Source organism: Lactuca saligna, chromosome 7, assembly GCF_052625555.1.
Source record: "Lactuca saligna cultivar CGN05327 chromosome 7, ASM5262555v1, whole genome shotgun sequence".
Taxonomy (NCBI): domain Eukaryota; kingdom Viridiplantae; phylum Streptophyta; class Magnoliopsida; order Asterales; family Asteraceae; genus Lactuca; species Lactuca saligna.
In genome coordinates, this window is record NC_136423.1 from 20,035,673 (window position 1) to 20,049,310 (window position 13,638).

General features: G+C 34.2%; 1 protein-coding gene across 1 annotated transcript; it reads left to right on the plus strand.

Moving 5' to 3' along the window:
- Positions 1-7,046: 7,046 nt before the first annotated feature.
- Positions 7,047-10,393, plus strand: LOC145005378 (uncharacterized). Its single transcript, XM_078964457.1, has 12 exons — positions 7,047-7,383; positions 7,523-7,607; positions 7,721-7,851; positions 7,949-8,051; positions 8,126-8,140; positions 8,302-8,447; positions 8,553-8,739; positions 8,960-9,034; positions 9,232-9,351; positions 9,509-9,553; positions 9,648-9,746; positions 9,839-10,393. The coding sequence occupies exons 1-12, from the start codon at positions 7,103-7,105 to the stop codon at positions 9,860-9,862; spliced, it is 1,311 nt and encodes a 436-aa protein (XP_078820583.1). The 5' UTR covers positions 7,047-7,102; the 3' UTR covers positions 9,863-10,393.
- The last annotated feature ends 3,245 nt before the right edge of the window (positions 10,394-13,638 follow it).

Consider the following 13,638-nt stretch of genomic DNA (forward strand, 5'->3'; position numbering starts at 1 on the left):
GCCGACCCTTATGGATTGTATACTGATTATCGTATGATATGCTTACTGATTTACATCCTGGTAGTTAGGATGGTGATATGTTATGCTCAGTGATCTGGTTAGGTTGGTATTCCTGGTATATAGGATGATGCTATGTTAGTGACCTGTTAGGTCGGTATCCTGTTTACAGGATGTTACCAAGGTTAGAGATCTGTTAGATTGGTTTGACTGTTATATGCATAATATTGTTTGTATGTTATCCATGTGCACATGATTGTTTGTTTAGGGGTTGGGTTGAGGCAGTGTCCTGCTTTGTGCGGTTGAGGCCAACATACCCGAGGCGGTCCGGATAGGCTGTAGGCCCGTAGGAGGTGGTCCAATCATGCCGAAAGCCCGACGAGCGGTTCGAATAGGTTGTAGTCCCGTAGGAGGCGGTCCAGTCATGCCGAAGGCTTGGGAGCGGTCCAGATAGGCTGTAGGCCCGTAAGAGGCGGTCTAGTCATGCTGAAGGCTCATTATGCATGTTATTCTGTATTTGTATTGATACTATATTTGTTTTGGTTAGTATGGGTTGGTATTTTGGGGGTAACTCACTAAGCCTTCGAGCTTACATTTATCGATTATTGTTTCAGGTTTTCTGATGATTACGGGAAGGCGAAGGCGTGATCGTGCACCTCCTTACATTTTCATGATTGATTCTGGGGATACTATGATGTTTAAATTATTTAAAAGTAAACTGTAATAACTTAATGGTTTTAAATGTTTGAAAAAGTTTTAAATTGGCTTGAATTTTATGGGTGTTACTACATCGTTCACAACACCTACATGTTGCAAGCCTGCTAGTGTTCCACTAGACTGTCTAGAATAGTCCGTGGTTGTCATCCATACTCTGTTAGATGACAGGGCCAACATTTGGGAACATGGCTTCTCACATAGTCCACCTCTCACCCTTACCTCATGGTCTATATCACCTCTCAACTCATCATCCAAATCATATTTCATCTACCGATGTTTTACACAACATATTATGTAGATATAAATACATATACAGTTTAAATCATATAAAACTTGTATAAAATTGTTCATGCAACATAGATAACAAGTATACAGATAATATGCACACATAGCACGTAGTTTATATATGATACTTCATATTTATGTGTAAGATGAAAGGGATCATGCACTCACTTGAAAAGGTGGTGACTCGGCACTCGGACAACACTTCATTATTCTTAACACAATTTTCCTTTGACAATTAATAGTGTTGATATTATTAATATTATGTAAGCATGAAACAATATTTCTCAACCACTATATACAGACAGGGGCCAGACATAAAACACCGGAGGGCAGGGCCATTTTGGCATATAACACTTCTGAAATCCAACAACCCTATGCGGCCCTTTAAACCAGATTCCCCGTACCGCGAGTGGTTAAAAAGATATTATAACGAAACTTATATAATTCATAATAATAGCCTAAATACTTACTATAAGGTCATAATAACATTACTATACTGAAACATAAGATACACTAATGATAGGGTAGGCGTAGCTCACTTACAGCGGGTTTTTCGCAAAACCGGGCTTCGCTGAAGCAACGTTCCCGAGCCTAAAGGCTCTTTTCTTGGGGATTTAGGAGCCTCGGGGCTTCCTTCGGGTGCTAGGGGGTTTACCTAGACTTTAGGGGGCTTAAGGGAGGCTAGAGAGAGAAAGTGGAAGAGGAAAGGTGTGAGAATGAATGGAACCCGACACCTTTATTTATAGGTTGAATTCCTGATGGACTTGCCAAGTCAGGCCACTGACTCGCCGAGTCAGTGCCATGTGTCATCATCTGATGGCTTGCCTTGGGGAGAAAACATTGGCCCATATTCATCCACGTCACCCGATTTCGCACAACACCCTACCGATTTCTAAACTCCGTAACTTTCACATACAAGCTCCGTTTTTGACGTTCTTTATATCCACACGTAGGTAAAACAAGATTTACAACTTCCATTTAGACTCCATCAGCTAATTCTAGACAAATTTTAAATTTAACAGTATGAGAAGATTATACTGTTAAATGTCCGCGTAAAATTCGTAACTTCTACATACATACTCCATTTTCGTCTGTCTTTTTGATGGGTTTTAGTTATAAGAACATCCTATGTGCTCATACAAACCCTAATGCTTGGATCTAGGTTTCTCTATTGTACATGCAAGTTATCCAAGACTATAAACCCTAATTCTAGCATACAAGTAATCATATTAACATAAGAATGGGTTTAAGACATTACCTTGATTGTTATGTAGCAATAACAATCCAATTCCTCCTTGTATTGACTTTAAAAAGCTTAGAGTCACAAATGTCACTCCTCTAATGGTTCACAAACACCAAGAGCAAGAGGATGAAGAGGAGAGAGGATGGAGGCTGCCCTAAAACGTTTGAAACCCTAGAAGGATGCTTAGCCACGTTTTTAGGTCATAAGGGATGTATATATAGTTAGACTATTAGGGTTATCTAACAAGGAAACCTTAAATTGGATGCTTAAGCCCTAAGCAACCCATAGATTCCTTTCCTTAAGGTCTTGGACGATTTCCTCATGGTTTTTCCCATAGAATTCGTCCACTCCTTAATATAAGGCAATCCATAGCCCAAATTGCAATTATCTTATAATTACAATTCCAGTCCCTTAAGTTTAATTAATCTCTTTTAATCACAAAACTAATTACCAATTAATTCTTCACTAATATTAATTAAACAATATGATTTCTCCTTAAATATATTATTCTCATAATATATTAATAAATCATATTTAATCCTTTCTCTCCATAATTCATCCCATCAAGTTGCTTTGGTGAAGGCAACCCAAAAAGGACCATGCACCATCGAGTCAAGTACATACCAAAATAGTTATGGACTTAGACACTAATCCAACACTTTTTACCGTTGGGTTCTTATTAATGAGATACTCAACTCTCATTTAGGTCGTGTAGGCCAAAAACCGCTCGAATTAAAATTTGAGTTTCGGGCCGTGCACTACTATGCCAAATCTTAGAAAATTCATAACTTCCTCATACGAAGTCAGATTTGGGCGTTCTTTTTTATATGTTCTCGGTTTAACGTATACTACAACTTTTGTTTAGATTTATAAGGCAAAAAAGTCGTTTATCAAAAATTCACTATTTACGTCTCCCGGTGTCGTGCCGGTTTTGCCGTAAAACTTCGACGAACCATAACTTCTTCGTTATAACTCGGATTTCGGCGTTCTTTATATATACGAAACCCTTGAGACATATCCTACAACATGGTTAATATTATTTATTCTAAATAATATTTTGTCTAAAATTTATTTTCGACCCCTATTATCTCTAAATTGACTAGCCCGAATCTACGGACGTTACACCTTGGGCAACCAAACATTCTTTAAATTTATCAACCGTGCCATCAGCATAAAATTTCATCCAGAATACCTATTTAGAACCCACAATATTAGATTTTTTTGGCCTAGAAACAAGTTCCTAAGTATCATTGTTCTGAAGAGCATCCATCTCATTACACATGGTTGAGTACAAAGCCGGGTCCTTAGAGGCAGATATGAATCCTCTTGGTTCTTTAGTGGTAAATAAAGTATGATAAAGAACTGAAGGGGATAAATGAGATAAATCAACCTGTTATTTTGGTTTAAAAATACCATTTCTGGAACGTGTTATCATCGGATGACCAGGTGGTTGTGGAGGAACAGCTGGTTATAGTTAAATAACAAGTGGAGGTGATGGCTGATTGACGGGTGCGGGCTCATCATGGGCAGGTGTAGACGGCGTCCATATAGGATGCGCTAGTAATGGTCATACATCTCACATATCTCATATTGGTACTTCACACATGGCTCCACAAATCAATTTACTCGATGTTCTTGTAGTCCCTAATTTAACTAAAAGTTTGCTCTCAGTTAGCAAGATCACCGATGACAATCGTGTTGACGTTTTGTTTTTTTGATAAAACCTTTCTTATTCAGAATCGCTTTTCAAAGGAAACACTAGCAAAAGGGCGACATAAGGATGGTTTATTTTTACTTGATAACGGGAAGCATGCTTTTCTCACAAATCTTATGATTTATGTCATAGTCGTTTAGGGCATGTTAACTTTGATATTATTTCATTATTAAATAAAATTGGTTGCTTGTCTCTTACTTCTGTATTGCCATTGCCAAGTGTTTGTAGTTCTTGTCAAGATCACTACACATCAAGTTTTCTAAATCTAAATGTGCAATCATAAATTAACATTTGGTTCACTAAAATTAAATTTACATGGAAGCGCACGGCTTATGACAAAAAATCGGCAAATGATAATGTTGAAGTTGACGAATCATAGTGCATACTTATGACAAAAAAACATGTTACTGCATAAATTGAGAAATAATGCAATTCGTTGCATAAATTCCATTTAACCCTATATATTATCTATTATTCTATTACACTAATTTCTTTCATGTTATCCATGCATTTTAAGAACCAAGTGGAAACCAAAAACTAAATAAAAACTTCCACTTAAAAAAAACTAAACGATCCCAAATCTTTAGTTTATACACAAAGATGTCTAGTAGCAACAGGAGTTAATTGAGATACCTCCAGTAAATACCAGTAAAAAAACATCATCCAGTTACAATAGTTGTAGACGAGCAAGTGCTGTTTTTACTATGAGAGTGGATCAATTAGTTTACATGAAACGGTTCAAAAATATTATTTTACATCAAACATTACTCAAACCACAAGACACACGATATATTGAAATCATTTACAAAGAGAATATGATATTATGTTGTTTAAGTTTCAGTTAAATAAAAAACATCCTAAATATAGAAAACAAAAGTATCATAAACAATTGGTTATAAGAATTGATATTCATGTGCAGCTTCAAGTTCTTTTACGATATCAACCATTAAAGGTCGTTCTTTTGAAATCACTCGGCAAACGATGTAGTGCACCTAGGTAACAAAAAATCAAACATTTGTAGACGTTAATGTTTTTTGGAAAATAATGAATGGTAACCTTTTGTTGTGGAAGATTGGGTAACAAACCTTGGTTTGATCTTAAAAGCAAGATCTTAGAGACTCAAGTTTTTTTTTCTCGAGGACAGTTCGTTCTAACATGGTTCTTATGGTCTATTTGTTTTAAAAAAACCCCAACTATGTTTATACTTAGATAGACTAATATGATCAAATCCAAAGTGTCCTATTAATTAGGCTGCTAGTTAGGCTACAGGTTATCAAAACTAAAGCTTTAACAAAAGTAAAAGTATAAGTTTTTGAAGGGAAGAAGCTTACCAGGAAATCATTGCGCAATTCTGGAGGCTATGCAGGAAGATATGGGAATATTATTTATAGAAGAAAAACTTATTAAAGGAGAGCAATTTACGTGGTTAATTTGAATTTTGAAATAAAACATCACCGAGGGGATAGGAATTTCAATTCAATTCATGGTATCATTTCCATGTTAAGTTTTTCTTATTTTGGTATGAATTAATTGTTAATTGTTTTGGAGAAGATTAGCATTAAAGGTTTGTAAATAGCGTTTTATTTTTTTGTACCTCTTAAATTTCAAGAAATGATCAAAATGTTTAATATAATAGAATATTATTTATAGAAGAAAAACTTATTAAAGGAGAGCAATTTACGTGGTTAATTTGAATTTTGAAATAAAACATCACCGAGGGGATAGGAATTTCAATTCAATTCATGGTATCATTTCCATGTTAAGTTTTTCTTATTTTGGTATGAATTAATTGTTAATTGTTTTGGAGAAGATTAGCATTAAAGGTTTGTAAATAGCGTTTTATTTTTTTGTACCTCTTAAATTTCAAGAAATGATCAAAATGTTTAATATAATAGAATATATATATATATATATATATATATATATATATATATATATGTATGTATGTATATGTATATGTATATGTATATGTATATGTATATGTATGTGTGTGTTTGCATACAAATGTATTTATAATAAAATAGGTTTTTGTATACACTTTTTTTTTTAAACAAATTTTTATATATTTATGTACTTAATAAATATCTATTTTTACAAATAGGTATTTGTATACAAAAAAGTTAGTTAAAAGAAAGCTTTTATATAGAAAATAAAATATTTTTTTTATGTGAAAGTTTTTTTTTTTTTTTTTTTTTTTTTTTTTTTTTTTTTTTTTTTTTTGTATAAATATGATTTTATAAAAAAAAAAAATTCGAAATCAAATTTCAAGAAAAAAAAAAGTTGTAAAAAACTAAGGTTATGATGAATTCATAATTGAAGTCTAAATTTTAGGGTTAACAGGGTAAATTTTTAACCAAATTTGTAATAAAATTTAAAATCTAAGCAAAAAATGTAATGTTTGAAAGTTTGATGAACTGTTGATCGGGTAAAATGGTTAAATTAAATATAATTACTGGTTTTTGGGACTTAACTGAATAAAAAAAAATACAAAGACTAAATCGATTATAAAACCAATACATAAGAACTTTATTATAGTTTTCTAAAATAATATTAAAATAGATTAAACAGATGTTATATTTTAGACTATGTTGGTGTACTAGTTGAAAAGTTAGCTGTTAGCTGAAAAACTGACTGTTAAATAAAAAACTAGTTGATAGCTGAGAAAAACTAACTGTTAAAAAATGACGTTTGGTATAACTAACTGAAATATATAAAAATATATTTTATAATATTTGTTTCTATAACTAATTAAGGGGTATATTTGAAAATTTTTAAAAAATCTCCTAAAAAGCTAGTTTAAGTAATTTTTCAAAAACTAGTTTATAAGCTATTTCTTAGTTTTGTTAAATATGACGACATAAAAAAGTTCGAAAAATAACCTCCCAAACGAAATCTTAATATAAAAAATATATATGTCGATGGCCCAGCTGCTTGAAAGTAGATATCGAGCTCTTTTCGTATTAATTCTTTGATCCGGATCCGAGTATCTCGATGGACCACAATTGAAATAGGTTGTCATGAACTATCAAGCAGTTAAAATTTAGAAATAAGTATTTACAATTGGATCCCTGTAGTATTTTATCACTCCCATTCGTCCCCTCCATTTTACATTCTCTTTCACTTTCGTATCAATCGTCGTCTCTGAAATGAGCAGCACGCAGTCGTTACACTCATTAGCGTTCAGGGTGATGCGGCTCTGCCGGCCTACGTTCCACGTCGAAACGCCTCTCCGGTTCGATCCCTGCGATCTCGTCGTCGGCGAAGATCTGTTCGATAGTCCCTCTGCCGATACGCGCCTCCTCCGCGTTAATTCAGCTTCCTTCGACTCCTCACCTGCCGATCTCACCTACCGTAACCGGTTCCTCCTTCGCGATGATTCCGACGCCATGGGCGTACCTGGTCTCCTCGTCCTCCCTCAGTCCTTCGGGTTAGATTCATATTTTCATCACACACGCACAAACGTTCTGTGAATCGAGTAATTATCCTCACTTCCCCAGTGCACATAATTTTGTTGCGCTATCAGTACACAATATGGATTTTTCTGTAAATACATGTGTTGTTTGTAGGGCAATATATCTCGGCGAGACGTTTTGTAGTTATATAAGCATCAACAACAGCTCAAATTTTGAAGTCAGGGATATAATAATCAAGGTGACATTCCTTTTTTTTTTTTTTTTTTTTTTTACTTTCATTTGATTAATTACAATTGCGATCAGTCCAAATGCTATCTTCTTTGTTGAAATCGATCGATCGATTGATTGCAGTCAGAAATACAAACAGAAAGGCAGAGGATACTGCTTTTAGATACAACAAAGGCACCTGTTGAAAGCATACGAGCAGGAGGACGCTATGATTTCATTGTCGAACATGATGTGAAGGAGCTTGGTGCACACACGTAGGTCATAATCATATACGCTATATAGTTAATTTTAACGATAATTTCATATCTAATTGTGCTTTGCTATGAATTATGATTCACCATCTTCATTCAGATTGGTCTGTACTGCTCTGTACTATGATGGGGATACTGAGCGCAAGTATCTTCCACAGTATTTCAAGTTCATGGTTTCAAATCCACTTTCTGTCAGGACAAAGGTACCGCTCTATTAAATAAGGGCATATTAGTAATTTCACTCTACCCTTCAATGATTGTGTGCTTTCTTGTGCAGGTTCGTGTTGTGAAGGTAGGTTGACACTGATTAATTTGGTAAATGTTTCTTTTTGACTTAATGCATAAAGAAGGACTCAATAAAAAAAAAAAGTCAGGGAAATGAGAGTTTGTTTCCTAGTTAACTTTTTACAAATTAATTTTTCCTTTCCATTTTACATGCTTTTTTCATTACAGGATACTACTTTTTTGGAAACTTGCCTAGAAAATAATACAAAATCAAATCTGTTTATGGATCAAGTGGAATTTGAGCCTGCTCCAAGATGGAGTGCAACAATACTTAAAGCTGATGTTCATCATTCCGAAAAGGGTGGTTTTACTAGGTGATGTAACAAATGAAGTTATTAAGAAGTATCCCAATAATACCAAATTTTATGAACGTGACATGATTTTAAAGTGAGTTTTGAATTTTACTGTTGGTGTAACAGAGAGATATTTAAGCCACCCGTTCTTATTAGATCAGGAGGAGGTATTTACAACTATCTTTATGCATTGAAAATGTCATCTACACCATCAAAAGGCGAAGGGAATAATGTACTTGGTAAACTCCAGATTACATGGCGTACAAATTTGGGTGAACCTGGACGCCTTCAAACACAACAGATAATTGGTAATGTAAGTCAACCAAAGTCGCTTTTAATAGCAATTTAAAATATTAAAATGTGAAACTCGTAAAATACTTGCAAGAAATGTAAATACATTTCATTTTTGAGTAAAGAAAGGTAAGTACAACACTATTATGGGGTAAAGTAAGTATATTATGGGTAAAGAAAATGTAAGTATATTGCTATTATACGGGTTATTATTTATTAATGGTGTGATGAGTCTTTTTTAGGCCACCATGCGCAAAGAGATTGATTTAAGAGCAGTGCAAGTGCCACCTGTCATCATGTTAGAAAAACCCTTTACTGTAAGTGTTACTTTTTATTCATTTCAATCCGGAAGTTGACGATATTTTTGCCATATTAAACTTCCGATTAGAACATATGTCAAACAATCATTTTTCATCAAACATTAATGTGTGAGAGAGAGGGGGTAAAATGGTCATTTACCACCGTTCAGACGTTTGATTTTTATTTACTACTACTTACTGTAATGCATTTTTAGGTACACTTGAGCCTTACAAACCTGATTGGGAAGAAGCTCGGGCCCTTTGAAGTTTCAATATTATCACTAAATGGTTCAAAAGAAGAAAAGGATGTTATGATTAGCGGACTTCAAATGATGGTTACATAACTACACCTTGACTTTACCTTTATTGCAACTAAGCCCCTTCAATTTTTCCCAACTTCTTAATTCTTATACTTAAACTACTACACACTTGTATATTAGGCGTCATTCTTGATCTCATAGACTAATAATCAAATTCTAATTCATCGTGCAGAATTTACCTGAGGTGGAGGCATTTGAATCCCTCGAGTTTCAACTGGTATATATCATTTAAACATTATTTATACAGACTAATAATAAAATAAAACCATTTTGTTAAATCTGATTGTTGGAGTCACTTGTTTTTTGTGCAGAATCTGATATCTGCCAAACATGGAGTGCAGAAAATTAGTGGCATTACAGTATTTGATACAAATGAGAAGAAAACTCATGAACCATTGGCGGATGTAGAGGTCAGTTTACTAGTTAATGTATTATCAATAAAATATCTATGCACATTGTCGATTTAATTTGACAATGACAATCCTTTTTTAATGTGTTTCAGATATTTGTTGATTCGGATCTTTAAGATGGGTTATGACGCGTACGATTATTAACCAATAGGAAATAAATGTTGAAGCTATGCATTGTGCAACCTTTTTGACATTGACATTCATAAAACTTTTTGTAGTACTTACATTTTTTTTTTTGGAAAAAAGATGAACACTATCAATATTGGTAATATTTGTATTGGGTTAAATGCTTGTTCATGTCACCATGTTTCCCTTTTTTCCAAATTTATGCAATTAAGTGTTTTTTAGACGAAATATGAAACCATGTTGTACTCTAGGAGATTTTAAATACAAATGGTTTAGCATGTTAAAACATGGTTGCATATAAATTGTTGAAGTCTCTAAAACATTGTTGTATAAATTGGCAAAAGAATGAAACATTGTTGCATAAATAAGCATATAACTGGTGACATGATACATGATGTTATCGGTTTGATGTTTGATGTTCATTCTTAGGCTTGTTTGCTGCAAACTTGGCAAGTCCTTTGCTGAATTATGTAACATATTTTATGTATTTTTATATGAAATTATGTAAGATATTTTTGACACTCATGTAATTTCCTTTCATTTTCATTCCTTGTACCAAAACAACACAAAATGGTACAAGAACCTAAACATATTACAATGACATTCAACTAAATAGGGTAACCCATCATATGTGTAGTTTTAAAGAATATTAAAATAACCAAAACACTAATACTCATGAAGCCACACATAAAAACAATTGATAAACCCTAGTTAGATTCATAGTGCTACTGCTGTTTGTTTAAATTGGTTTTTGCACATTGGGTTCATTAGAATGTTTCTCATTCATCTTACTCAATTGCTTTTATATTTTAATAAAAAAAATTGTGTACGAATTGCTAGGTATTTCTTCATCATACCACTCAAAATACCCATAATCTTGATCTGGAAAATCCAGGCAACCAAATTAATGCTTACATGGCTTATTATCACTCTAGTAAAATGAAAACTTTGCTTGAATATCATAATCACATCTACAGAAAGGTTGATTACTTGGTCTCTATGTAAGTTGTGGAGCTTGAGCCACTTGAACGAAACTGTATTGCCAATATTATTGTGGATAGTGCTCAAGATTGTTTGTCTTGAATGGTTTTTTATGTAAAAAACATTTTCTATAATCCAAATCCAAAGTATGTAGTTTGCGATCTTAATGGTATTTTTTTTAAAGTAACTACACTTTGATGAGACATAAAGTTATTTTGAAATGGACATTTTTTAAAATATATCAAAAGTCGATTATAAATACAAAATCTCGAATTTTATGGTTATTTTTGTGAATATCCATTAAAGTGAATGATAGAATTCCTTGAGAAAGGTTATAAATACCCAAGTGTTAGTCACTTACGCATAGCTCCCAAGTTCATTTTAAGGAGAGAAAAGAAAGAAAATGGGTGGAAGTGGAAGGGAATGGAAATGAACAGGAAGATTTGGAAAGATCATTGCTCCCAAGTTTAATTTAAGGAGAGAAAACAAAGGAAATAGGTGGAAGTGGAAGGGAAAGGAAATGAACAAGAAGATTTGGAAAGATCATTGCTCCCGAGTTTAATTTAAAGAGAGAAATGAAGAAAAGAGAAAAAAAATTCAACTTAATTTTTCCTATGAACTATCCTCCCAAATCCCCAAATCGAAAGGAAAGGAACACCAACTCTTTTCTTTTTTTCTTTAAAAAAAATTCTTTTAGTGAACTTGAGAGCGAAACGCTAATGGTTCGTTTAGTTACGGAAAAATGGGCCGTTTTCTGGAAAAATTTTCCAAGAAAAATGAGAATTTTGTAAACGCGATTAGTTCGTCTATTTTTCTAAATTTTTCACGGAAAATGAAAATTTTCCGTTTTCTAAAATTACAAAGAAGTTGGAAATTTTTGGAAAACTGATAATCATTGTTTTCTACATTTTTCTAATTTCAAAATTTTTCTAAAATATAAACACACATCTACTCCCACCCCATCCACCTCTACGTATTGTTGAACACGACTCTTTGTATGGGAAACAACAAGACTTTTATTAAGACGCTTAAGAAGATCTTACACTTTGTGAGACTACTACACACTTTGCTTTCTTTGAGGCTTTTCTTAGATACTTAGATGTTGGATTATTTGGAGCAAATGAGCTCCACACCTATTTATAGGTGTTTCCACCTCCTTATAGGAAGTTTCTAGATCTACATACAATCATGGCTATTCTAGAACTATCTACCATATTCTATATCTATTACAAGCTTTTATATGTTTCTAGAATGTTCTATAATGTCCTAGATAAGTATAGACATTCTTGTGTCTTCCATAGTGTTCTAGAATGTTCCATAGCCTTCCAGGGTCTTCCATCTCGTTCTAGAGTATTCTAGAATCTTCCGGCATCTTCAACACTCCTCCATAGTATTCCATAATGTTCTAGAATCTTCCAGATCATTGTAGAACATGCTAACTTCTTCTAGACAATAACATGATTCTATTGGGCTAGTGATGATCTTCAACACGTACCCCCACCTTAACACCCCCCACCCCCACACACACATACATACACACCCGCACACACACCCACCTGCACACACACCAACCCATAAACACACACACACACACACATACATACCCATCCACTCACACACCCACTCACAAACACACACAGACACATACATACCCACCCACACACATACACACCAACACACCAACACACCGACACACCGACACACACACATACCAATCCACAAACACACACCCACACCACACAAACCTACACCTACCCCCATGCCCACCCTCACAGACACACACACCCACACACACAAACCCACACCTACCCCCACAAACACACACTTACACACACAAAAACACACACTCGCACACCCACCCACCCAACACCACCACAACAATCACCGACCTACCATCACCATCACCACCACCACCACCACTAACCCGTCACTAGCACCACCACCATCATCGCCGCCGCCATCAGCACCACTAACATAATTGCTGCCGCCACCACCATCGCCTGTCAGCACCACCACGTCCGCCGACCCGCTACCGTCACCTCCCCCACCCACACCGTACCGCCGCTACCATTTTCTAAAAATGAAAACCGATAGAAAAATACACATCTAAACACGTATTCTAATTTTCTAAAACTGGAAATGAAAATGAATAAGTTTTAACTAAACACGTTTTCTAAATTTTTCAATGAAAAATGAAAACGGAAAACGAAAATCGAAAAGGGAAAACAAAAAACGGAAAATGAATTTTTTTTTTCCGTAACTAAACGCAACCTAAGGTTTTTAGAATGATTTTTTCATTTTGAGGAGAAAAGAGACGAGAGAAGCATTTCTGGTGGTTGATTTGAGAAATCAGGGATAAATCTAGATTTGGAATTATATTGGAATCAATAGAAGGTTAGTAAACTGAGGATCACCAAGGTAAGAACTCTTTGTAATTGTTGTGTTGGTTTTGGGATTTTTAGGAAAATGAGAGCTAACCATCCATTCCCATGATGATTTGATGATTCAAGATGTTATTAGAAGTTGAAACAAAGTTTCAATACCTTGATCTATTAGAGTAGCCATCGTTAAGTGGAAATCAGTTTTGGAATGCATAAAGGCCAAAGCACACTTAAGAAAATCATAGATGCAAAAGATAGACATGCATTACAGACAATATTAACTTCCAGGCGGGTCATATACATGTACAAACTATAAGGAAATTTAGGAAATAAGATTATTGATGGTATAACCTTAACATTAGAGTGTGCAACATGTACGCCTTATGGTACGCCCTTGGAAAAGT